The sequence below is a fragment of the Panulirus ornatus genome, chromosome 52 (assembly GCF_036320965.1).
Source record: "Panulirus ornatus isolate Po-2019 chromosome 52, ASM3632096v1, whole genome shotgun sequence".
NCBI classification, from domain to species: domain Eukaryota; kingdom Metazoa; phylum Arthropoda; class Malacostraca; order Decapoda; family Palinuridae; genus Panulirus; species Panulirus ornatus.
In genome coordinates this window covers 8,660,349-8,688,272 of record NC_092275.1, presented here as the reverse complement: position 1 = coordinate 8,688,272, position 27,924 = coordinate 8,660,349, and the positions used below count along the sequence as shown (strand labels likewise).

The 27,924-nt window shown below is 37.9% G+C and overlaps 2 protein-coding genes and 1 long non-coding RNA gene across 4 annotated transcripts; 1 reads left to right on the top strand and 2 right to left on the bottom strand.

Moving 5' to 3' along the window:
* Positions 1-51: 51 nt before the first annotated feature.
* LOC139765042 (uncharacterized) lies at positions 52-15,516 on the bottom strand. Of its 2 annotated transcripts, XM_071692123.1 has the most exons (12): positions 15,280-15,516; positions 14,503-14,646; positions 12,142-12,276; positions 10,513-10,674; positions 9,238-9,460; positions 8,440-8,535; positions 7,626-7,721; positions 6,852-6,947; positions 3,748-3,843; positions 2,902-2,997; positions 941-1,036; positions 52-633 (listed from the first exon to the last, which is right to left on the bottom strand). In XM_071692123.1, exons 1-12 carry the CDS (start codon positions 15,368-15,370, stop codon positions 387-389), a joined length of 1,578 nt encoding a protein of 525 aa, XP_071548224.1. In that variant the 5' UTR covers positions 15,371-15,516; the 3' UTR covers positions 52-386. The 2 variants fall into 2 exon arrangements, with proteins under 2 accessions (XP_071548224.1, XP_071548225.1); XM_071692124.1 differs by lacking the exon at positions 941-1,036.
* A 4,031-nt stretch (positions 15,517-19,547) lies between these two features.
* Positions 19,548-22,275, bottom strand: LOC139765039 (uncharacterized). Its single transcript, XM_071692119.1, has 7 exons — positions 22,110-22,275; positions 21,656-21,857; positions 21,286-21,381; positions 20,679-20,774; positions 20,421-20,516; positions 20,211-20,339; positions 19,548-19,835 (listed from the first exon to the last, which is right to left on the bottom strand). The coding sequence occupies exons 1-7, from the start codon at positions 22,168-22,170 to the stop codon at positions 19,628-19,630; spliced, it is 888 nt and encodes a 295-aa protein (XP_071548220.1). The 5' UTR covers positions 22,171-22,275; the 3' UTR covers positions 19,548-19,627.
* Positions 22,276-22,346: 71 nt separating this feature from the next.
* LOC139765040 (uncharacterized) lies at positions 22,347-27,501 on the top strand. The gene is made up of 3 exons (XR_011716556.1): positions 22,347-22,453; positions 25,484-25,686; positions 27,208-27,501. It is a non-coding gene; the product is annotated as an uncharacterized lncRNA (long non-coding RNA).
* The last annotated feature ends 423 nt before the right edge of the window (positions 27,502-27,924 follow it).

Sequence of the window (27,924 nt, the reverse complement as noted above, 5' to 3'; positions counted from 1 at the left end):
AAGCAATAATTGAGAATGTTGGGAAGATGGAGGAGGAGTAAAATATTGTCATTGAATAAAACTATTTTGTCTCTTACATTCTTTGCCACAACACACACGTATTTATATAACAGAGCAAGAATGACTCAAATACATCTTGTTTTCTTTAGTTCAACACAAATTACATGGCTCAAGATTTTTCTTCAAGTGGAAAAATATAACATTTATGAATGCATTCTCATCAGAATATACTACAATATCATCTAAACGAGACTTTTAGATATCGGTTTCAGAAAATATTCGTTGCATGACAGCTGTCAAATTCTAACCTTCCAGTTCTATAAAAAGAGAAGACTATACACATACGTTTAACACAATAAGACTCCAAAATAACAGTAATTTTTTCATCAATTCGACGAGTCTCTCTTAACAAACCGAAAGTTATCGAACAAGTCTGGTGGTGGATCGCAGTAGTTAGGACAACACTGGCCTTGCAGTCTGGGTGGATGACAAGGCCAGGGTGGAGGCGGAGCACAGTCCTGTAAAAAGCATTTTACCTCTCCCTTACGACAGACACAATGACTGCAAGGATCCACAGGGTCCTGCCAATTCTCCCCCTCATCCCGTAGCAGTCCTTGGTCGTCCACACATCCGCTGGAGAAAATGAAAGTGTTAACAATATAATCTATTTATCGCCCGCTGCTTAGAATCACCAACTGGGAGCTATCTCCCACTACTCTAACATTTATCACCAGAATTGTGTAATCATTCATTCATTGCGGTGTCCAGCAGTAACTAGAAGTTCTCTCCAACAATCTGCATCGAAGAGATCAAAGTGTTTAGATTTTAAAGATTAACTTTAGTTCTCATGGACTCTAAGCTAGCTGAGGAACATCTAGTCTAGAAATATGGGTAAAGGAACATTGCTGTCTCCTTTCCTAGCTCTAATGCATTAGCTTACCATATCCAGTCCACAGCACAGCACTCTCCTTCAGGTCTGATGGGTATACAGTGTGGCTGTGGGGGTCCTGAACACGACACAGCAGAGCAGTCAGGACTGGAAGACCATATACAGAGTTTTAGTTCGAACGCTCCATTGGGGATTAAGCCAACCGTATTGTTTTCCCAGAGTGTAATTCTACCAAAATACACTTTTCTACTTCTTTATAACACAGGGTGGGACGAAGGTTTTAATATCCAAGTTTTCGAGTTTAACATTTTCCCCAAACAACCGTAGCATCCTCTTAAAACTAATGAACATTTTTCCACTCTATGTTCTAACAAATAGAACCGAAATGTCCGATTGTTCCATTTATGAAAAAAGTATTTCACGTCAGATATTAGTCATTGTGTAGATAGTCTGTCAGGTGCCTATAATAGTCCACATATTTAGACAATGAACATAACTTCTGTTCACTTAATTATTTTCTAGACATTTGAATATAGTCCCTTAGATCTTTGCAAAAAGGGCAAAAGTACAGCAAACAATTGCAAGGCCAAAAATGCAGCAAAGGGTTTTCCTATTGGTAGTCCAAAAGTAAACTTAAAGATATCTTAAGACGACATCTGGCGAATGCAGTGAATTTTGCAGCAAGAGTTTAAGATCATCAACCACACAGACGTGAATAAGGCCAAAAAATATTTTCTTTCTTTATAAGCCATTGCACATCGGTTATTGCCAAATCAGAATAATACACCTATGTACATACTAAGTGTTTATATATATAGTCCTATATACTTGCATCATCCAATATAGTCCTATCTAGTTATACTATCCCAAACATCCTTCTTTCACACATAGGAATTAGGGTTATATCCACAGAATGATCGATTCATCACAATTCGATTTGATGGGTCTCTGTCACATCACATTTCAAAGCCACTTATCAGTGTCCTCCTAACTTCATACAAATTCAACAAAGCAAATCGACAGCACAACACTTTCCTTCTCGTACTATAGGTAGGAATTGGGGCTCAGGAGATACCTTTTATGACATAGCAGAAAAGTCTGGACTGAAGAACAAAGGGGTGTCCGATTGAATATACTCAGGGTCAAGCCGGACCACACTTATGAAATGTACACAAGACTACCTCCCTCCGACAAGCATATATGATCTATCAAGTCTGGAAAGCAAGTAACTGCTATTCCCTCACTTCAGAAAATATTTTCGAGTAAAATGCATTTAGTTATAAACCCTGGAAAGTTTAATGCAGGAGTTTCGGTGTCGACTTTAATCATCTTTTTGCAGATAAACTTTCGCCTCCCAAGGCAAGATTAGTCTGATAGGATGTAATGGAAATTCTGTACTCTCTTGAAGCTTAAAGTACCTTACCAGGACTCGACTACAACTTAGCAAAGGCTTTTAAAAGATACCGCGTTTAGAGAAAGAGAGGTTGTAAGAGGAGAGTGATTAAAGTTAAGCAACGTAAGCAAAAGAAACAAAGTTCCCAACGTCCTGCAGATACTTACATTTAACAACCTTTAAACATGTTCACGAAGTTTAAGATAGTGAAAACTTTCACGTCTCTGATTATGGATAACAACCATCGAGCAAAAGAGCTCACACTGGTGGAAAAAAAAAAGTTCCTGTGTGCAGAAACAAAACTCTTCCACCATATGAAAAGCAGCTTTAAATGCCCAAGACACTTCTGGAAAAGTTCAGGGACAATAAGTAAATGATATGAGCATTAGAGACGAGTTTGTGATAGTTGCTATATCTATATAGACACTGTTTAGCACGTTCAATTAGTTTAGGAGTTATACAAGCAATAAATCTACCATGACAAGTTCCCTCAAACCTTTGAAACTGGAAAGATCAATTTTTTGAACAAGTTAGAAAGCATTACACGCGATTTAATTTTCTTTTTTTATAGAAAAATAAAACCGAATTTACGATTTCCTCCAACATGAATGCAACTTACCAGATCCAGTCGACAGCACAGCACTCTCCTGCAGGTATTATGGGTCGACAGCCTGGCTGGGGGGGGCCTGCACAACGTACTGCAGAGCAGTTTGGGCTGGAGGAAAAGACGGTTTATAGTGTAAACTGTCCGAGCATTACACCTACTGCAACTTCCATCTGTTCTACTGTTAAATTAGATGCAGCAATTCAATCTGCAAAACTTTTCCCTGCAATCATTGGATTTCCAGTTTAATATCTCTGTACCACTCGAGTCGTGAGTAGTTTTTCCTTGCACTAGTTCAGTTGGCAGTACGTTTTCCTTATACCAGTTTAACATGCAGTAATTTTCCCTGTCCCAATTTGATCTGCAGTAATTTTTCCCTGCATCAATTCAATCTGAAGCAGTCTTTCCCTACATCAATCTAATCTGTAATAACCATGCATCAATTTAATCTGCAATAATTTTTCCCTGCACCAATTCGATCTGAACTATTTTTTTTTTCCAAAATGATGTATTGATACACTTCATATTCTGAACTTGCATTATAGAATGTCTAAGTTTATCATCCGGAGACTTACTGTTGTACCCAAACAAATGTTCATCGAAAGCTCCATTTGAACTTTGCATCAGAAGTTATACATATACTGCAAAACAAGAGATGTCTTAGTATTCAGCCTTAAAATACCTCAGCCATTTCCAAAAATTCGAAGGTTACATTGCAGAATTCTAAATGTAACCTTCGAGGTTACCTTTAGGCTAAAAAGAATCATATCGAAATTCACAAACAAATTGGATCGTATGGAATAACTAGAAAAAAAAAAAAAAAGATTCCATTGTATTTTTTGAAAACAGAAGTTAACTCACCAAACCCAGTCGACAGCGCAACATTCTCCTACAGGTATTATGGGTCGACAGCCTGGGTGGGGAGGTCCTTCACACAGCACAAGAGAGCAGTCTGGGCTGGAGGAGGAGGATACGGTTATGTCACAAAGCTTCCTTTACTTGTGGTGCATCATATCCAAAGTCAAGAGGAAGTCCACACCAGGAACCACGCATGCGTAGAAGCGGCTTCACCACAGTCGGCTTACCTCAAAAACTTTTTTGGCTTTATGAATATGTTCAAGCTTTCATGTCAGATTACCATATGCGACTAGTACTGCGAGTTAATTGACGCTGAAATATCCTGCTATATAATCGCAAGGTTGTTAAATGATTATGAATTATTAACGAAAAAATAAATGGTTGACCATTTACATCATTTACAGTACTAAATGTGTAGCGTTTAGCTTTCAAACTTTCTGTAAAGATTTATACCACATATACAATAAGGGAAATGAAAGTTTTATAGGATAAGACAGTTTGATCCCAACTTGACAAGACAAACTTAAGGCACTCGTAGCCCTTCCCATATAGAAATTAAAAAGGTCGGAGGTTCTTAATCTTCAGCACAAATCCTGATTTTTGACATGCAACAAACTTCCTTAATTATCATTACTAATCTGTGTAGTGCAGAATATACACAAGTAGTTGTTCTTAAAGATATTTAACATGCAACAAACTTCCTTAATTATCATTACTAATCTGTGTAGTGCAGAATATACACAAGTAGTTGTTCTTAAAGATATTTAAATCAAAACTTCGATCATTCTATCGATTTCTTTTTTTTCTTTTTTGATTAAGGATTTTGTCCAAAAGTTGAGCTTAGCTAAATTGAGAAGTCGAAACATTCAACAGCTTTCAGAGAATTGTAAAGATAGCCTATTGGAGAGAGAGAGAGAGAGAGAATATTGTGCCCTAGTTTGTCCTGCAGGTGGTTATATAAGACTAAGCTAATCTTAAGCATCAATTTAGGGATAAATTGCTGTGACATTTAGCATTTCCCATAGCAGTACTCTCAAATAATTCTAGGTTTTTAATAACAGGATTTTCCTGAGCTATTAAAAAAAAGTAATTCACTTCTCAGTCTGTTGATATAGATACGTCTTAATTTCTACTGGATGGCACAGTCTATTTAAACCAACATCTATCATGTACAACCGAAAGTGCAACTCACCAAACCCAGTCGACAGCACAGCACTCTCCTACAGGTATTATGGGTCGACAGCCTGGCTGTGGAGGTCCGGCACAACGTACTGTAGAACAGTCTGGGCTGAGGGACAAGACAGAATTTTCACTATTCCCATTTCGAGATATTACAATTGTTCATGTTCATTCCTTTTAATATCCCCCACCCTCTTTTTTTTCTATTCTTGCGTCCATATATTGGAAGGTTGATCAAGAGGTTTAGATATACATCACGTCAAAAGGAAATGGCCAAATAGTCTTTCAGAACTGGGTCGACAGCAGAGACGATTACAGTCATGAAGACTCTGCTGTTCGTCTTTAGTGATAACGTAGGCTAAAAATCAGAGAACATGTGAATGACCCAATATCCACCCCAGTTTTAGCTGGTAGCAGGGAGAGTATACTGAAAATTGATCATTTTCCGTTACACAAAATTCAAAGCAATTACAGAAAATTAAAAGGAAATAAACTTACGCCTCAAGTATTTTGAATCACATATAAAGATTAGATTTTGTTTTACAGTGTCAAACAATTTGAGAGAGAAATTGTCAACTTACCACACCCAGTTGATAGCACAGCATTCTCCTTCAGGTACAATTGGTCGACAGTTTGGCTGTGGAGGTCCCTCACATAACACAGTGGAGCAGTCTGGACTGGAGGGTAAGGAGAGTATGAGCTTTGATCAGACGAGTACTTACACGAGATGAAGAACAGTTTACATGGTCCAGTTATTATTGGAAAGTTGCTGTACTTTCTCCCTTCCCTTGGCTGACCCGTACTACAGTTAACAGCTCTCAAGGGCATCCTAAACTTATGAAGACGGAGGAAAAACCTGCTGTGACAGAGTCAAGTTCTAGGGGAAAATTTTGCTTGTAGAGGAAGCAGAAAGTACAAATAAAAACTATAGCCACAGACGGAGTTAAAGAAAAGATCTTTTACCAGGTTCTGTTGGCGGCACTGGGTGCAAAATATGAAATAAAGTGTTTAAAAGAAAAAAAAATTACCCATCTACCTGATACGTCTTAGGATAAATGCATAAGAAAGGTAAGGTCCTAAAGGGGGTGGTTGGATATCCTCCTCCCCAGTATTATATCAAAAAAGGTAGGAATAAGACCAGAGTGAAGAGTTTTCTCTCCAAGGCTCAGCCCTAACCTCGCCAAAATGGTAAGAGAAGAGCAAGTTAAAGAAAGATGGGCATCTTTTCATTTCAAGCAATCTTTTCCCTGTACTTTGTATCAGACATCCTGACTTACTGGACCTTCATTCTCAGATTGCTTCAAACAAGAGGATTGAAGTTATCCGAGAATGGAGGCCCAGAGAGTCAGAATGCGACATACCAAATACAGGGGAAAACTTCACTCCCCCGCCCCCTCAATTTATGCATACGGAGAGATGATTCAACAAACTTGTATATTTTTGTAAACTTATCCGAAATCCTACTCACCAGACCCAGTCCACAGCACAACATTCTCCTATAATACCTATAAGGCATAGAACGTAGAGCCTTTTTTTTTTTTTACCATATTTGCCAAAATTCTAGTAGAATTTTTAATGTTAATATATTGTTCTTTAATTCCATGTCCAAACTGGTTCCCTTTCCTCTCCTTTTCCCCTTTGATTCTCTACATGCTGCTCCGGCTTGCACACGATAGCATCTATGAAATACAACTCCTATAAGAACAATTTGCTAAGAACTACTATAAGAACAAATTGTCCATTTTTTCCTATCAGTGGAAAAAATTGGAAGGACAAAAGACTAAACTAGGGACGAAAAGACTATTAGTTGGACAGATAACGAAACGTCATAAGCTCCTTATAATTTCCAGTTTGCATTAGAGTATACAAAACTGAAAAGCTCTTTGACCATATGACCGAAACTTGAAAAGTTTCGCCCAAGTACTTACCATACCCAGTCTACAGCACAGCACTCTCCCTCTGGTATAATGGGCCGACAGCTCGGTTGTGGAGGCCCTGGACAGATCACAGCAGAACAGCCTGGGCTGAGGAACAAAGAGCTCTCATCAGATTCGTCTTCTGAAGAAATTCTAGGAGAAGATGTCTACTCTCAGAATGCTTCCTCCGAGAGTACCTTGACAAACTTTGTGGAGGAAGATGTATTCCATAAAGCATTTCCGTATTCAAAACAGCCTTGATTTGACAGCAAGGAGGATCTACATGTAATTATGCAGATCTTCACTTTTACAGACGAGACACAGACGTGCATGGCGCCAGTTTCGACCTGTTTGGCGGAAACATTTTTTCTTTTTCATACCTGTTCGCAATTCCCCGGAGTTAGCAAGGTAACGCCATGAACAGACGAACAAAAGGCCGCATTCGTTCACATCTATTCTCTGCAATAAGGTGTTCTCGTCTGATTTGCATTAATTCACTAGCTTCAAGGAAGACATTACCTCACTGCAGCGTTAGCTAGCATTATACGTCGCCAAACATACTTTTAAGGAACTTCAAATTCACAGACTGTCCTACGCATTTGTCACCGAGCTATGTATATCCTAAGAACAACAGGTATGACCGAGGATCAAATTATTTCTTAAAGTTTCCATATATTAGATCTTTCAGCTATTCACATTGAGACTGAAGTTATGCTACGAGTTCCTGAGGATTTGGTGTATGGTAGAGTAACCTACACAGATTATGGGAGCTTGGTCACTTAATACCTGCAGTCCCATTCAGGGCAGCATGCCAGAGGAGGGTAGAAGGGCTTGCAGCCAGCCGTAGGAGGCCCAGGACACGGCAGATCTGGACAGTCGCCGCTGGAAAGATCGAAGCATCCAATCATACCCCAAACTCCTGAGAGTATTATACGCAGTGTTTAAATGGGTTGAGATAGACTTTTGTTACTCGACAAGAGTTGTTCTCGAATGAAAATATGAATCATATTAATGATGAAAACAAATTTCTTATTGATATTGCCAGATACAGAAAGGATAGCTTAATGAATTCTGCATTGAATGCGAAATTTCATTCTGAAATGCTAGTTTAAGAAAGACGATCACAATCATGTTGTAGTGTGTTAGGAAGACAGAGGAGCAACAGAGTCACAGAACTTTACTGTGGAATGATAAACTACAGCAGATCGCGTCACATTTTAAACGATTAAAGGCAAAGAAATTTACTCAAAAGAAAATTTAAGGTTAATTAAGAGGAGTGCAATACAGATTTAAATAGGTGAATAAACGAGTTCCAGAAATATAGGCAATAATTTATGGTGAAATTGATTACACATTTGTATATAGTGACCAAACATTAGCGACAGCATACTACATGATAACTGATTTATGAAAACAGATAAACATGATCATGTGTGTAGATTATGCCTAGCCACGCATGAGAGGCAGGTTTCCTTAAGAAATAAGTATTTACACAAAACATTCTTACATAGCTGTAGCATTATAATCACCAGAACAAGAGGCGTCTTATTAGGATCATTCACATTTAGGAGTCAATAGAATAAGAATCGGTCTAGCTTACCACCTCCAGTCCACAGCACAACACTGTCCCTCAGGTATTATGGGTTGGCAGCCGGGCCTTGGGGGTGCTGGACAAGACACGGCAGTGCAGTCTTGACTGGAACACAACCCATTAAATCATGTTAGCTGGTTGTAAACCTTTCTCCATTTGCTATCTGATTCTGGTACACGTTTTCTCGTGGGTTCAAATAGATCTTGTCTCGTGTTGTTCCAGAAGCAAAAAAGTGACCAGTGGATCAAGATAGCTCTTTACGACGATTTAAGTTTGAAATGATTCTGAAAATTAAGTCCCTCCGTGAAAGGCTGAGGAAAAGAAGGCATCGCCAGATGATCCTAAATGACAGGCGAACTGTCAGTAGGTTAATCTGATTATTAAGAGTCTCTTGCTATCCTCCCACGTCAGCGAAACCATAATTGCACTGGTACAACTGATACAAGTACTTATTTCTATAATCTAGATAAGATTCTCAGTTTCCAAGATTTGATTCAAAGTATTAAGTTCACACTATCAAAAACGAGTTGTCTGAGAATTTACCAGAGACGAATTTTTGGTCTTAAAAAAACTTTTTTCAAGTGTCATCTCGCCAAGATTTGTCGGCCTGCTCAAAAAAAAAAAAAAATGTACAATACAAAATATAAATAGAATTTGGGATTACTAAATATTGTGGTACCTTTTTCTATATCTTCGAACACCACGAAACAAAATCTTTCGTTAAACTATAAACGTATTCACATAATTTACATGGCATTCCTGCTATTTCTCCTACGTACAAATGGAAAAGAAAGCAGATCGACTTACTGCATGACGGTACACTCCCATTCTGGGCAGCAGGGTCCAGGAACCTCAACACAGTGACCGAGTGGTCTTGGCGGGCAATCCACCTCCAGCCTCACACACTCAACCTTGCCGTCTTGACACATACACTCCTGGCATCCTTCAATTACCCACCTGTCACCCTCAGCTCGGAGGAGGCCCGTCCCGTCCACACACCGGTAGTTCACGCAGTCATTGCATTGTCTCTCTGAAGAGAGAGAAAGAGAGGGAATCACTCAAATCAATTCACTCCAGTGCTCTTCAAATTTGATACCTTCCTAGTAAGTAGATAAAGAATATTTGTCAGCATTTTCTTTTTATATTATCAGCTTAGGACTTATTTTTCAAAAGGCCCATCCAGTACAAGGTTGTGCTACTTCCAGTAGCAGGGAAATGTAGAATCCTTTGGAATGATAAGTTGTTTAAGGAGACTGTGCTCCCAATAATACTGCCTCGCCAAAAGCGACTTTTTTCACTCATAGTGTAATCCTGAGCAGACGGAGCCCAGGAACACACTCAGCGAGTTAGAATGATTTATCGGTCATATTGCTTTATTTAGGATTATATGTTTGACCAAGACATTATCCACGTGTAAAGAACGTCATACATTACCTCTTCAATCATTTAAATGCTCTACACCTGTGTAATAGCTGCTCGTTTAAAACATTTGTTGCACAAGAAAATTCAAATATATGATATGCGCGTCTTACCATACCAAAAGTTTACAGAACACCATCTCGCCCAAAGTAGTGGCGCTTCATTCCCGAATCCTTAGAAAAAAAAAGTCCTATTATCCATCTGCATTTTACCATCTTTGACCCCGCTCTCAGCTAAAAAGAATCCCTTCGAACTTCTACATGCAGCTTTTTCACTCAAGGTCAATCATATAATCCCTATAATTCACTTGGACGCCTTAATATCAGTATGACCTCGAGTGGTCTGTGAATGAAACATGGCCGATGGCCAAATCATAAGACACTTACATTGTGCAATGTACGACTGACGATGGAAAATGCTCTCCGGCTAAATATTAAGAGCAAAGAGAAAACTATTTCTTTACTCTCAAGAACATTTTCTGCCTTACTTGTTGGGCTATTAAAACACTTGCTATGGTTCAAAGACACTTTTAGAACAACAAGGCAAATTAAGCCACAGAATAGGATGTTCCACAATTGCTCCATAGTTACCAGTATTGCTTTGTACTCACAAAAACTGGAAAAGTTGTAAAGAGAACTACAAGAGGTGTAATCACTACCTCACCTTCGCAGTGGAGTGATGGGGAATTCACAGGCACTATGACAGCGTTCAAGGCAGGCCAGGTGTTGGTCGAGACTTGTGCAGCACACACAAGCTGCAGGCACAGCTCTGGGAAGTCCTCTACCACGCTGCCCCACTCGTATCTTATCCCATTATGACAGCAACCTGCAGAATCAACATGGTAATATCAGCGAGGCACAGTGCATACACCGTCATGAAATACTACCAGGTTTAATGGTTCTCGTGATACATGAACCTATGACATCATTCATGAAAGCATGACATTATATTGCTCTAGAAATGATTTTCAAATCCTTACACAGTTGACTAGAGATCAAATGCTGGTTAAGAAAAGTAGTAAATTTCGCTTACGTGCTACAGTTTACACAAGGAAATAGACAATACAATCTTTAACACTCCTTAATCTAAAGATCTATAGAGCCAAATGGCTGACCAAGTAAAACATATGCATAATAGCAATAAGAATATATTTGAAGCTATCATAAGTACAATATTCTTACATTATGAAGATTGAATCTAAACCATTTATCTTTCCGCTTGCAGTTGGGGTAATCAAATCACCAAGTGAATTACTCAAAACCAAAACTTATATTTTAGAAATATGGTCACTTAATCCAGGAATAAAGGTAACGTTTTAGTCAGTTAGGGAACATATTCCCCGATGGAGGCAGCTGTGGCATTTACTCATTCTTAGGAAAAGTTCTGCAGAGTATATTAAGAAATATTATGTAGAGTATATTCAAAGATCTCCAACTCTACTGTCTCTGGGTTGAGGATAGATTCAATCACAAATTTCTCATCGAAGAATGAAATCTTTATAGGACATGTTGAGGGTTTTTCATCCTATAAACAAAGCATTTTCTAAGAACATGTAGTGTGATGCAAGCAGTACTAATTCATTGCCACTGCATCCTTGCAATGTTTTTAGAAAATGACATTCCACAGTATATTAGTCCATACCGCATAGATGACAGCTACCAAGTGAAGACCTTCCTCCCCGATTGACCACAAATATGATTTTGCCACACAGAGTACACGAGATGTTGATTCTAGACACCACGAGTCGATGTCACAAACGAGACAATTCACAACGCAACAGTTACAATGATAAAATGATTTCGCAAGAAATGAATGCAATAACTAAAACGAGTGCCATAACTCTGCAGATATTCATCTTCTAGCTAAAGCGAAAGGAATGAATACCTCAAAGATAATTTCGGACACTTTCCACAATCATCCTTATGGTTATCTTTTAGTTTCAGCAAAGTTCTAAACAGTTTCATAATGTACGTGATAGTTTTTTCCCTACCAGGAATATGAACAACTTTGATGTTAACAAGATCCTTGACATTCTTATCTTTATTACGATAAAGTTATAGAATCATCTTCACTACAAAACATAACATCTATCAAAAACTATCATTTGAACTACTATAAAGCATTTCGGAGGCAGTTTGCTTTACTAAAAGCCCACTACCCACTTCTGGTACCTGGCCAAACGTTTGACACAAGTTTTGTTTCCACCTCATATGCTTCAGTCACTAAACACAGGTCAACGCAGAGAGCAAGCGCGTTCCTCATCCCCAGCATCGCACCCTTCCCAGTACTCACCCCTTGACACTTTGTTGCACGGTGGGCAGCAGCCATGGGCTGAGCAGCATTTGTGGAACTCCGGGGTTTGTGGTAGAAAGCGACAGCATTCCCAGGCTACGCGACACTCTGGGCTCACACCGTAGCTTTTCCTACCTGCAAGATTCATCTTTACGTTAGAACAAGGAGTTTCAGAGATTGTGTTGGCGACTATTTAGATACAGTCAAATAGGTTCGTAACTGTGTACTTCTATTCTTAATGTCAAGTTCTGTAAACCATTTCATGCTTACAAGTGGTTACACCGCGAGTGAAAAGTCACCTCTGGCGAGGCTTTAAATCAAGTATATGCAGTCTCTTCAAAGAACTCCTTAAAAAGGAGTTTTCATTTTCCTGCTTCCCAAGCCCGTGGGTAACGCCAGAACTCCTTCACAGAAATTGGTCTAGCTGTGATAAGCAAGTACCATAGCAAAATAGGCAACAGAAATGTACAATAAGCTTCTTCACTTTATCCAGCGGGGTACCAAAAAGGAATCTTAGAAAAAAAAAAAAAATCATCATTTGGGGTAGTTTTATCTAGAATGTTGAGGTGTCGCCACCATCTGCGCCGAGAAAATATGGAGAAAATTGATCAATAAAAGATTAGATTAGACAATGGAAGGACATAATACAAGAAAATGTCCCGTAATCCCTGTAGTCACTTTTCGAATATTGTGTGATCAAAGATTAATGCAACTTTTGGCAATATGTGTCATTAAAGTTTTCGAAGCTCCTCGAATGTAAGATTCCTCACGAAGCAGGACAATATCAAATGGTAGTTCACATTCCATGTAGACAGTGTACAGGGCTGGCTACCATGATCTCTCAGCAAGTCAATCAATGTCGGATTCTGTCTCGTTATAACATACAGTTCCAGCAATAACCCTATTCTCTAGTTCACAGTGCGCGTGTTCTGTTCCTTACTCGTCACTACCGCTCAGCATCTACAAGAATTTTCGCAAAAATACGTCTTTGTAAGAGAAGAAAGGGGCAAGATCGAGGGGAAAAACTTGCTGCTTTAAGAAATCGAATTAGATGGTCTTCAGCTAAACCAATGTGGGCTAGGGATCCCACAAGATGTAATCTCGTAGTGGGTCGAAATCTATGAATGATCGTCTTTGATCTTACTCATGAGTGAGCAAGATACGCCACGCAATCTAATGCGCGCGAGGCACTTGGACGCCAAGATATATTAAATCCATCTTGCCACTTCCCTCGTCTTCTTGACAGCAAACAAGACTGCGTCGAGTTGCAAGGTAGAGACAGATCTTGAGGGACAGAGAACACCTGGCAATCTTTATCTTTTAATGCTTAGAGTTGGCATCTGGAGCTCTGTATATAGAAAAATTTCTTACTTTGAAAACAAGTTTCTAAACCACTCTGTCTTCCTTTCCAAACAGATTCCTTGCACCGGTCTCTCATGAGACTTCCCCATGGTAGGATCAGATAGTCTGGAAGGTATCAGAGCTAAAGCTCTTATCAATTAAGAGATCAGATGGTATATGCGAGATTGTCTCGTAGCGGAATTTTTCGACGGGGGATAAAACGCAATGCTATTACGAGGTTCGCCTGGAACTACACACATACTGAACGTTGTGATCACCTTTGATTAATTGCATAACCAGTGTCTCGAAGGGCAGTAATTGATTATAATCATAACCTTATCTTGGAGATTTTAATACAAGATGGGAATGTTGTCCATTTAGCAGTGTTCAGGCTTTTATTTCCACGCAAGATTTTGAAAGAAACATAAAAGTTCAAACTAAGAATACCGAATATTCTTTAAAGGATCAAAGTAAAAATCAGTCTTGATATCAATTTTTTCCTTCTACCAAGTACACCTCCCATAGCGCCACTTACCTTTTTTGAAATGCAGATATGATAAGACACCAGGAAATGAAAATATTGATTTTTGCCTTTCAAAATTATAGATCACTAGTACGTAAGAATAAGCAACGTATTGCTACAAGAAAGCACCAGATATCGAAAATGTAGATATTTACATTTAAGAATTGTAATTCATAAGTACATAAAAGTAGATTTTGTACATTATGTAACTGAAAAAATCATTCCTTAAGTGAACAGGTCATTCCCTTTCTTCAGAGCCTACCAAGGTAGAACCTCCCTTTCCCTCGATATTAAACACTTCCTGGACCATCGTAAACAAAACTATTAAACAGTAGGTACATAAATCCCTTGTAGAATACAAAATAAAATGTATTTCTCTCCACAACTCTCCTCCTATGGGCAATCAAAGCATGGAATTTAAATATGGAAAGGAATCTTTCACCATATAGGTTTTCTGAAGTGTTCAGAGCAACGACTAAATCCTCGTATGCACTTACCCTGATGTGTACCGTGGCAGGACAATGGACAGCAGCCATGCTCTCTGCAGCACTTGTTAAACTCATTTGCGAGCCCGACGAACTTACAGCACTCCTCGGGGTTCACGCAGTCTTTCGTCGTTCGTAGAGGATGCTGGGCTTTGTCTGAAGTTCAAAGATGAATATCATAAAGATTTGGATTACTTCTGAACACGTTCGGGATTAGCTTCAAGATCTACGTACTCTATGAATCTAAACTACTTTCCAAGGTCAATCTTCGGATATAAATAATTTCTTTTTCCACCCACGATTATCCAAGTTTGAAGGCAGTATCTAACAAAGATAAAATTTCTAGATTCTTAGAAATGAACCTACAAAGTTTGTCTATGAAAGGGATATAACTGATGCAACACACAGTACAAAGTGCTTACATGAACAAGAGATGCATAGTTGATCACCTTTCAATACAAGTTTACTGCAAACAGTATTTCTCCTCATCAGGTCGGGTGTAAACTTACTCTGGTACACACTATCTATACTAACCCTCAAGAACTAGACAGTGAAAAAAAAGAGGCACGTGGGGTGACCTAGAAGCTAGAATGAAAAAGTTAAGGAAAAAAGGATTTCATTAAGGGAAGGTCATTACTAATGACCTTCAAAAAGGGTTATAATTACCCTAAACTGTGGGTTTGCAGCAATCACCATCAGGGATATGCTACGATTGGTCCATGCCTCTCGCCATGCAACGACGGAAAACATCAGACAAGAACAACAAACTTGGGGCGGTAGATTACTCACAAGACAGGGGAAGTGACGAACCACATGATACAAGGAACACCAGAAGCACCACACAGAGACCCAGGCCACCTGCTACCCAGGTAGCCCCCATCTTGATGAAGATAAGTCTCTTTTTTTCAACGCACTTCAAGAACTACTTTTTCACCAAGAACTCGAAAACTTTGTAATCGGTGACCCTGGGCCTTTGCGATGGATGTGGATACACGCGACGTATGGGACGCCAAAGTCTTAACTAAGACTCATCACTTCTACCAGTCCACGAACGAAGCTTTTGGCGGGTTCTTAAAGTTCGAATCTTTGAGACGGTTTCGACTGACTCCAGAATCAGATTCTGGACATAAAATGAATTCCTTGCTCTTATCGAGGGTGTGCCAGAAAAAAAAGAATCATGACAGTTATCGATGCATGAAAAAGAAAAATAATCGCGTGAATTAGAGTTAATAATTGCAGTCGTTAATAGGTGAAAAAGAAAACATATAAAGATGTGAGAGTTAGCAATGTTGATCGAACCTAGTCCTAAATGAAGCTGATCCACCTCTTCATCTTAGGGACAAATGAAGACATTCTTGCACATTGACAATCAATTCTTCTAAACATCGTCTCTTTGAATCCAGCCAACTCTATCCTGCCTTCAGTAAGAATAAATCAATTATTCTTAAGTCTTCTTTTCAGCAAGAATATTTTCTTTCTGTAAATTCATGTTGGTCATGTCCTCGTTTGCTATTAGAGATTGGTGTTTCGCTTCACTGAAGCAGAGAATAGAACGGAATAATACTCTTGGTCGATCAGTAATTCCGAAGAAAATCAGTAGTTGGAGACAATATGCATGTTTTCACCTATTTCCGGACCAGGTTAAGAGATGGCATCACAATTGCGAGCGACTTTATGCTTGATAAGTGATGAACAGCCATTTTTTTTGTGATTGCTTATCGAGCATAACAGATTTTAAGCTTAATGACCAGCTAACTATCGATAGCCATTAAATCCAAGCACATACACTTGCTTATGTTTTGCAGTCGTACCGTTTCTTTGCTTGGCAATTTGGTTTTTGATTTAGTTTTCAAATATTTGGTCTGTGGGATTTTGATGCACTGAAAAGATCAAAAAAGGAATCCTGCCTGGGCATTTCATGTTTTGCATTGCACACTGACGAACTTCATTAATTGTATGTGGCCTTCACCAAGGGTAAAGGGGTTGCCAAGCCTCTGTTGGCCCAACGGGAGTTCTCATCCATCTACTCACTTCTGTTCAGGAACCGTAACCCTGGAGACAGAAACGATGTCAGACCCGGAAATGTCAGGTTTGTAAACTCACACACACTACGGGCGAAAGTCCTGTGGCTTCTCACTGTACCTCTTTCAGAAGGTAAGCCGTTGATGGAAACACTAGTGGGACAGAATACATTTAGGAATGGGTAAGAGGTGATTCTCCTCATAGTTAACAAACTTCGTAACTGAACCTGTCGCTATAATTCTTATGTCTATTAGCTCCCTCAAAAGGAGTTATTGCTTTAAGAATCTGAAGGACATGGAAGATTGTGCAACTGCGAAAGAACTCTTTTCTAATATTGTTACCAGCGTCAGACTCACCATTCGTTTCGTTGGTGGTGACTCAAGGAAAACTAGATATTCTCAATTTCAAAGAATCGGGTAATACCTGAAGACATACGTGTTGGTACGAAATGTCAAGTCCGCCTTTTTATACCAAGTCCTTTCAGGTGCTTCAAAAACCAGAGATACGGACATGAAGTTGAGATATGTTCAAGCTTCGGCGCATTTTACCATGAAGGGGCTCCACACCTGTGACAATTGCATATCTCTGAACTCTGTGGCACCTACGGAGGTGCCCACCGCATTTCTCTCAGCTTGATTCGAGAGAAACACGAGCAGACATCTCGTGAGTGAAGTGGCAGATATGATACCTACAGAACAGGGTGAGGACAGAAACGTCTCGACCCACAGGAAAGGATGACCGGAGAGATATAATGTTTGGACAGTTAATGAGACGGAAGGTTTCATTCCACCCTGGCTATGAGAGAGATGGAGGAAGAACCACTCCCAAAATGAGTGCAATTTTTTATATTGAGGCGACTTGAATCATTGTGAATGTCGAGAGAAGAATGATTGTGGCACCTCTATAATACTCCCGAGTTTCAAGAACTAGATTTTGGAATGTTGATTACGTGGTGTTTTCGAGATAAGGTGCATAATATGGCATGTCCAAACTGTTTATCTTATTGTAGGGAGAATTGTTGGCGATTTGAAACTAAATAAGAAAACGATTAACGCTTAGAAAGACATGTAGGAAGAAATAGAGTTTCGGCACAAACCTAAGCAAGTTTCTGGTTCCCCATTCAAAGATGCTGCATTGGTCTGATCCGAGAGATATGGTCATTTTGAGAAAGAAAACTACTACGAATGTAGGAAAGGAAGGGAAGGCGAGTTCATGTAAACAGCGTAAGTGTGTATAAGGTGAGATACTGAAGCGAGATCATTGATGGAGAGTAGAAGAGCTAACGATAGGACAAAACCCTGAGGGGAACTAGTGTCGATAGGATAAGAGGAGGAAGTCGCTCCATCAACGAACCACAAATAGAGTAAGAAGGAAGCTATCAAAATGTAAAAGCCACTGCAAGAGACTTTAGAAAGCGAAGACTTATGCCACACGGTGTCAAAGGCGTAAAGGCAGAAGATTCGGTAAATTTCCTAGAGGAGGAGGTCCAGATGAAAGCCAGATGGGCGGCATCACACTAGTAAACCTTTTGCACCTGAAAGCCTTATTGATATGAAAGGAAAAATGAATGGCATTATGAGAAAATCATAGAAAGTTTCATAGACTTTGGAGACTGATTTAGAAAAAAAATTAAGGAATGGGGCGATGAATGTTTCAAGGAGGTCTTGTTTTTTAGGGATGAGGTGCACTAATGCACGCTTCCAACCAGAACGAAAAGAAGCAAGGATCGATGCTCGTTCGGTGGAAGAAACCCCTAGGTCTCGAGCAGGTATGCCATCTGGAACACACTCATCGTCCATTGGAAACCGAGAAAGAACGAGAGAGTTTTGGTAAAGTTCTCAGAGCTAAAAAAAAAAAAAAAAAAAAAAAAAAAAAACTGATTATGTTAATGAATTACCAAGGTTACTGGTTATGTTGAAGGGTCAGATTCAACATTTAACTTAATGACGGTGCAATCGACTTTAAAAAACATCTTTACCACTAATTTGTACATTGGTAAAAATATTAGCTATATGAAACGGACCGACTATTCTGCTAAATAATGTTTCAGTATGTATTCAGTACATACTTGTTACGGGGACTGGTCTCAGTTATGCTGCCGTTTACTGCCGAAGAGAACTCGAACTATTAGGTGAAAGACTGAACAGAAACTTGAACATAACATACTCAAGGCTGCCTATGAGAAGAGGGAGCGACCAGAAGATAGTTCAAAACCATAAACGAAAGAGCTCTCAGTAAATAGTTATAAATGGCCGAAACATTTCACTTAGAAATTAGTTTGTTTCTGGTGGGATGTACACCTTGTACATTGAACAGTTACCCACATTTTGCATGAGCAGATTTTTGAACACCTTGCTTGCATCCTTAAACTCAAAGTATGTCAAAGTGTATATCAAATCATATCCAGAAGATATTGCGAACATGTAGTTCAACTGGTGCTTGAGCGCAAGTGCTCCAGAGAAAGGCATATAATCTTGTGGCCAAGACTAATGTTCATTTTTCCCTCACTGTTACTCTGGGATGTACAAACTTTATTGGACATCTTTCGTCCACGAATATCACTTTTTGCTACGAGAAAGCAGAACAATGTGGATCACTTTTTTCCTCTCTTCCACAGTGTTAAGTGTGATTAGGTTAGGTCAGTAATTGTAGAAAATTTTTAGATTTTCTTTTTCAAGCGTAGATACATTCATATAGTTGTATGAAAGTTGGCATTTCCAGCAATCCGACATAGCGATCTTATAAAGACTCGTTTTGGAGTACCCCGTCAGATGCTATTGTTTATTCGAACTTTAAAGTTTTGATAGTATAGTTATGAAGATAGTCATAAACAATCTAGAGAAATCGAAGTTTGAGATATGATGAAGTATTTTATGTGGACAAATTGTTCGTTCGCCGAAGTCAACTAATGTATATTTAGAACAATTGTTCAAATCCAACGTTAGTTTTGATTGTTGGGTAATCATAAAAAAAAAAGGAGTGAAGGAATGAAATTGTCATCTTTAATGCACTTTTTTTTTTTACTTTAATAGGGTTTTATCAAAATACAAGCACAAATATTTAAAAAAACACTTTGCATCTAATATTTTCCATTTGCTTCCTCCTGTGTATTATATCAATGGTAGTAGGTTAACGATGGGTTACAGTCGAGACAACATTGGCCAGGATGAGGAGGGCGAGTACAAGGGATGTGTGGGGGTGGAGGGCAGTCACGTACAAAACATGAAACAATCCCATTTTCACAAGAGCAGAAAGTACAGGGGTCTATGGGATCCTGCCAAGTTTCTTTTTCGTTGCGGGGAGCGCCTTGGTGATCCGTACAACTGGAAATAGCGAAGAAGATGCGTAATATAAAGTATTTACGATGATTTAGGCGAATTATAAAGTGTAAAGAAGATTTGAAGTTTGATATATGGAGTAAAATATGTTTTGACCATGGAAAATGTGGCTTTAGAGAATTCCGTATAGATAATTTACTTCATTTCTGAATAGGAAGAAGTTAAGCAATGAAATTTTTTGCAAAATATGGTTAGATACTTTAAAAGTAAAAATAGATATGTTTATGGAATAAAGTCAAGAAAGATTATGGATTTGCTATGATCGGTAGGATGAATGCAAGCTTAACATTAGGAAGGTAGGTATAAATCTGAAAGTATTAGATACTAAAAGCTTTTAGAAAATAATGCGTAGGAACTAACCCAGTGTTGCAGTTTTCAGTAAAGCATTCTACAATGCGGTCATGACAGGAACACACTGTGCAGGGTGTCACGGGGTCTTTCCAAACTTCACCTTGTTTTCTGATCATTCCTTGGAAGTCATTACAACCGCTGCCGAAGATACAGAAAATTAGAGTATATAATGTAGATTATTTGAAAAAATATACTAGATTAATTTCAGAATAAACGTACCAGTCCCACTTTATTGGGCAGCATTCTCCTCCGTGGAATATGGGCTGACAGTGTGGTTGTGGGGGTCCGGCACATCTAACAGTAGAACAGTCAGGACTGTAGAGAAATTAGATTTATGTACATTTTGAAAATTAAAGATTTTTTATTTACATTACGAGACTGAAATAATCAGGAAAAATTTTAAAGTATAGTCAAAGTTACGTCAAGGCTTATACCAATTTCTATTTTTCAGAATGTATTCAAGATTTAGTTGCTTACCATACATAGTCGATAGGACAACATTCTCCAGGAGGTACAATTGGTTGGCAGTCTTTTCGTGGAGGGATCGGACAGAAGACAAGAGAACAATCTGGGCTGTGAATAGTGAAATCAAGGTATTTAAGTAACTGAAATTTATTAAGGAATGTAGTGTTATTCGAAATGATTAATATTTCATCAGAAAATGATTAAATTTCAAGTAATGAAGTATTGTATTAGGAAAGACCGTTTTAGTCAATTCTTTTTTCCATGAAAATTTAAATTTTTTTTTTTTTACATTGTTTGCAAATGGATCAAGATTCTAAATATAAGGAGGGATGGCAAGTTTATTGGTATCAAAAAGTAAAAGATATAAGGATAGGAAAATATATATTACAGAGTATACGATTAAGGGATAGGAATTTTGTTAGGTATAGTTTTATGCATTACCTATTGAATATTGAAGCAAGGGCATAGTATAGAAGGTAAAGCAAGAGCATAAAACTTTTATACTCTAGAGAAATGGTGTTTATATGCTTTTACATAGTTAACCGAAGTTTTACTTTTCGTTACGGATATTTACGAGAAAAAGTTAATTAATATTTTCAAGATATAATGAAGTTGTTACCAAACCCAGTCGACAGCACAACATTCGCCTGGAGGTATAATTGGTCGACATCCGTCTTGTGGTGGACCTGGGCAGAAGACAGCGGAGCAGTCTGGACTGTCGGAGAAATGTTTGTAACGTATACGAGAAGTTTGCGAAATGAAATGTTAGTGGTGGATTGATCGATTTCTTGGAGAAATATTCTATGTTTGGCAATGTTTATAGCAAACTATACGTATTTATATACAGATCAAGTTGAATGAAAAAGTATAAAAGGTTGTCATGCAATATATAGTATGAAATAACTTATACCCTTGGGAAAACCATGATATTTTGCAACAAATATAGTCTAATATGAGTGGTTTACGTACTCTAAGAAATGAAATCTTACCCCGTCGTAGAACAGTCCCATTGTGGACAACAAGGTCCAGGAATCTCAATACAGTGTGGGTGTGGTCTGGGGTAACATCTTATATGGAGCTTTTGACATACTACATTGCCGTTTGTGCAAGAACATTGTCGACATCCATCAGCAATCCACGTTTCTCCTTCAGATCTAATTATTCCTGTTTGATCAACACAACGTTGTGTACCTGTAGAAATGTTGGTGCGAAAGAAAAAGGAATTTATAAGAAATCTTTGATGTATCAATTCTAGACAATCATCAATTTCCACGATATTTAGGCTTCGAAACCAATCATGTTCAAGCTTTTAAACAATTAAAAAAAGGAAATTGAAAATTATTTCTCTTGACAAATTACGATGAACACTGGCTTCTTATAGAACATTAAACCATACATTTTACTTAAACACTTTAAAGAATTACATGCGAAATTGATGCTTACCATAATCAATGTCACCAAGAGAAAAATAAAACAATGAAAACAAAAACAATAGCACATCCATGATGGTCCCTTGTAACAAAAATTTCTAAATTCAAATTTACAACAAAAACAGAAAATAATATGATTATGTTTGATCAACCCCGTGTCGGAAGGCAAACTAACTCGATTTCTCCTTCAGTCCACGACGAAAACCACTAGCGCCTTTTTTTTTTTTTTTTCCTGGGATTCGAACGCTATGTTCACGTTCGACACATGGATCCGAAATACGCCTCGAAGCATTTCAGAAAGGATTACCCTTGTCAGCTTAAACAGCCCAAACTGAGACAGTTCAGCAGTTTACCCAAGTTCGTTTTCTCTTCTTTCTTTTTCTTGATTCACCCTAAGATATGATTGGGTATAGATATTTAGTATTCCAAAAAATAATATCCCACCTAAGAAAGGTTAAGACAATGTGGTTTAGGTATGTAGATGATGTTCTTTTGTAGTTGGCCGAGTGAAAATTTCCAAACATTTCGTTTTGTTTAACAGTTTATTATCTTCTACTAAATTTACTGGGGAAGTAGAAAATTATTGTATGCTACCATTTTCAGATTGCATTACCCATAGGATTGGAAACATGTTATCACTCAGCTCAATATTATAGAATTAATCGTGATTCCAGTCGATGAGCCATAAGGCATTACGTATATGTAGTCCAAATTCTATTGATGAAGTATTTGAGAAGATATCCTAGATATTTCAGTGATAAATCTCTTAAGTTGGCGAAGAAATCATTATATAGAGTTAACCACAAACTTTTTAATAAGAAAAATCTTTCATATTTCCCATTTAGAGATGATTTCATCTTAGTCCTCAACTTGATCAAATTCTTTAATGTGAATGTAGCCTTTGGCAATAATAATACCATTAACACTGTTCTAATCAAAATCTAGAAAATTCTGCAGATTTTGTTTACAGAGTATCGTATAAAAGCTGTAATATGCTTTATACTAGGCAGTCTTGTAGGTATCTCTCTGTTAGACATAAGCAACACAAATATAGTATAAGAACGGGACAAGATTCAAATGCTTTTCATAATTACTTAAAAATTTATGACAGTTGTGTTGACTGGAGTAATGGTGATTCAATTGCAGACTGAGACTCCTCGACTAAGAGAAATATAATTGAATCTCTTATTAGATTAGGAAAGAATTGTATCATGAATGTTAATGAGAACTGTATCATGAATATTAATAAAAGTCTCTACAAATCGGATAGCTTTATCTTAGGCATAATTTGTAGATGTTTTCCTCTCTTGTCCACAAAACTTCATGTCAGGCACGGTGCTAGACATAAAAACCAAAGATTGGAAACACTGTTGTACCAAAAGCGTCTTAGCTCCGCCCCTTTTGCATATATATATATATATATATATATATATAAATTTATATATATACATATATATATATATATATATATATATATATATATATATATATACGAATAAAGTGCATATGAACGCGCACCTTCATAGAACATACAAACCTACAACAGCCAGGATCGAACCTAGGACCCCTGTGCAAGAGGCAGGCATGCTAACCGCTAGGCTATGGGACTGTATAATAGGAAACAACTATTCGAAATACTGAGTACTCGAATACCCTTCGTCTCACAATGGTGAGCAACGGGGTCTATACTTGGTTGTTTCCGAACAGACGCACATAGCCAGCTGATAGCCTTATATATATATATATATATATATATATAGCCTATATATATATATATATATATATATATATATATATATATATATATATATATATACATCATACAAACCTCTAACAGTCAGGATCGAACCCGAGACCCTGTGCAACAGGCGGGAGCGCTACCACTAGGCTATGATCGCCTCTAATAGGGAAATGACTATTCGAATACTATGTACTAGAATACCCTTCTTCTCACATTGGTGAGCAACGGGGTCTACACCGGTCATTTCCCATCAGGCTCACACAGCCAGCAGATTTTACCGAGCCTATCTGTATATATATATATATATATATATATATATATATATATATATATATATATATATATATATATATATATATATATATGTGTGTGTGTGTGTGTCGGAGGTGGAGGGAACGAGGAGAAGAGGGAGACCAAATTGGAGGTGGAGAGATGGAGTGAAAAAGATTTTGTGTGATCGGGGCCTGAACATGCAGGAGGGTGAAAGGAGGGCAAGGAATAGAGTGAATTGGAGCGATGTGGTATACCGGGGTTGACGTGCTGTCAGTGGATTGAATCAGGGCATGTGAGGCGTCTGGGGTAAACCATGGAAAGCTGCATAGGTATGTATATTTGCGTGTGTGGACGTATGTATATACATGTGTATGGGGGGGGGGGGTTGGGCCCTTTCTTTCGTCTGTTTCCTTGCGCTACCTCGCAAACGCGGGAGACAGCGAAAAAAAAAAAAAAAAAAGATATATATGAATACGAACAAAGTGCATATGAACGTGCATCTTCATTTAGGGGCGATCATAGCCTAGCAGTAGCGCTCCTGCCTGTTGCACAGGGGTCCCGGGTTTGATCCTGGCTGTTGGAGGTTTATATGTTCTATGAAGGTGCGCGTTCATATGCACTTTGTTAGTATTCATACCTTAAGCAAAATATAGCATGAGCATATAGCCTATAACTTTTAAAAAGAACTGTGAAATGTCTCCACTGGTCATCAAAATTACTGTTACTTTTTTCCGGAACTGTGTAGAATACATTTCATTTACTCTTGTTTACGACTAGTCTGGTGTGATGATCAAAGATACGGTTGTGAAAATCAGTGTTATTAGGGTACAAGACAGGGTTATAACACCTTATTTACATTCATATATTCTGAATAACGTTTTATGAAAACTATTGCATTTTCAAAGAAAGGTTTTTATCAAAAATACATGGAAACTGTGAAATCTAATGTATATATCAGAGTGGAAGCATAAAATAACTTTTTTGTCCGTTACTAAAATATTCGTATTCCACATTACTATTGTTAACCCAGGGATTGATCGCAGTTGGGGCAACATTGTCCTGGTTTCAGTAACAGATTTTGTGTTTGAGTTGTGTTGTAAAGGAATATCATGGGTTCTTTATTTGCATTGATGTTTTCGTTGCTCCATTTCGCCTTTGGCAATATCTATGGTAAGACTTTTTCAATTGATGTCAGTCTTGAAATTGGGTCAGTCTTGAAATTACAGATGTTATGTTTATCATAATCTAATCTAAACTTCGAAGTGATTTTTGAATATGTTTCATTGTATTTAAACATTTGTCTGTTCGTTAATTCGAATTGGGGATTTGTGTACTTTATTTCCCTTCCATCAACATGCTAATGGTCTTTACAGGTAGCCAGCAGTGTGTTGATCAAACGGGACAAATTAGTAATGAAGGTCAAACTTGGAATGCTCCTGGATGTCGAGAATGTACGTGCACAAACGGCAATGTAATATGTCAACAACTTCATGTAATTTGTACCCCCCAAACCACACCCACACTGTGCTGAGATTCCTGGAGCTTGTTGTCCACAGTGGGACTGTTCTATGATTGGGTAAGTTTCCTTATCATAAAATCTAAGTTGATAATTTAACTTTTGATTCTCTAATCTTGCAACAACTGTGCAATAAATTACATTTGGCAAACTTTTCAGTATCTCTAATATCTTTTGTACTTGAGCGCACTTTCCCGCATTGGCAAGGTTACGCCTGGAAACGGATCAAACATCGCATCCACTTTAATACATGCATAAGCTTCTTATCACTTGCATACATATACTTGTACATAGTTGTTTGCCATCTTCCATCCTGGTGACACCTCGCTCTACAGGAAACTGCTTCAGCGAGGTACCGCCAATAAAAATGACAAATGCCATTTTTTTTTTCTAACCATCATATATATTAGAAATGTTTGACGTTCATGGCATCCGTAAAAAAGGGCAGTAAATTCTATATAATTTTTGTTCATATCGTAAGTATGAGACTTACTTTAACTTGACAATGTATAATATGCCTCTATATTACTTTTCAGCTCATATATTTCGTATGCAAAGGCAAATTGACTTCAGTTTCATAAATTTCTAGAAACCTAAGTTTCCTTTTCAAAATGCTTAGTTTATAAATAGCATTCTCTTATATTCGCTAGATCATTGTTCTAAAACACTTTTAACAAATGGTATTGTAAAATATCCTTGTACAAAATTCTTCTTTAAAGCGGTAACATCGTAAGTCTAAACTCTCCAAATTAAGATAATCAATCTATTATACCTCTAAAGTTCTAGTGTCCTGTTTTCTACGTATATTCCCTTTATCTTGTAATACTGGAACCTTCTCCATTAGTCACATTTGATATATATTGTACTCTCTCAACTTCGCTACAATTTGTAATCCTTCCATCCCAATTCACAAATCTACAAAGTCAAATAATCCCACACTATTTTACTTGAAGTGTACCGGCATATAACTTTTCCCTCCCGACTGTCAAGAATCTTTTAATATTTCGTCTGAACCACATTAACGCATATTACAAGGAAAATGCTCTTAAATGCAATAAAACTAATGCATTCATTCTATACTTCAAATCTTAACATCTGTAATATCTATACTTGCATAATACTAAAAACTTTATATTTACTCTTCGGCAGCGGTTGTAAAGACTTCTAAGGAATGATCAGAAAAGAGGCGTGAAATTTGGTTGGACCACGTAACACCCTGCACAGTGTGTTCCTGTCACCACCGCATTGTACAATGCTTTGCTAATAACTGCAACACTGGGCTAAATCCTCTTAAATTGCCTTCTATAAGTTTGTGTTAATACCTCTAAATCTTTAATTTACCTTTAATGCAAATTTGGTCTAGAACGTACTAATTCTAGCACAATTTCCATACGACACCTTTGGCTATGTAAAAACGTCATTCCTCGAGTATCTAAATACCTAAATTATACTCTGTAAACTTTGTCCTTGACGCAAGTGTTTCAATCCTTATGGGAAAAAAAGTTGAAGTATATCAAAATTTACGTTAATAGCACATGCTTTATATTACCAAATGACTTCTCTATGATTACTGTTGTACAGATCAGCAAGGCGCTCCCCGCAACGAGGGACAAACGTGGGAGGACCCCATTGACCCCTGCACCTTCTGCTCTTGTGAACATGGGATGGTGACGTTTTTTGTACGTGACTGCCCTCCACCTCCATACGTACCTTGTACTCGCCCTCCTCACCCTGACCAATGTTGCCTCGACTGTAACCCATCATTAACCTACCACCATTAATAGTATAAAATCAGGATATGCTCTATTGCCAAGAAAGATAAATGTTTATTGCTTGCACTATCTACAAATTTGTGTACTGCAAACAAAAGCAAAATAAAATTGCATTCAATTTTCTTATACCACTTTCCTTTCTAAGTCTCCCATTTACTTGTACATCGCTGTGAAGAATAGAATGTTTCCAAGTTTATCTCGACTCGTAACTAAAACTAATAGCTCAAAATGTATTAACTTGCAGAAAACCATGTTTGCATAAAGAAAATTGAACGAGTCTAACCTTAATAATGCGTCTTGCACTGACTTTTGAATTCATTTTATAGCTAATAGCTTCCTCCTTGGTCAGTTTATTTCGGTGGCTTGCTGATAGAGCGACATCTCGCTCGTGTCTAAGACACTCGGTTTTGAACAAGAGGCTTGGTTTTCACCTGCCTCTCTAAGGTTACATACAATTGAAGTTCCTCAATGTGCACTGCAACACGTTAAATGCTGAGGATGGATTCCTCTGCGTGATTCTTGACAT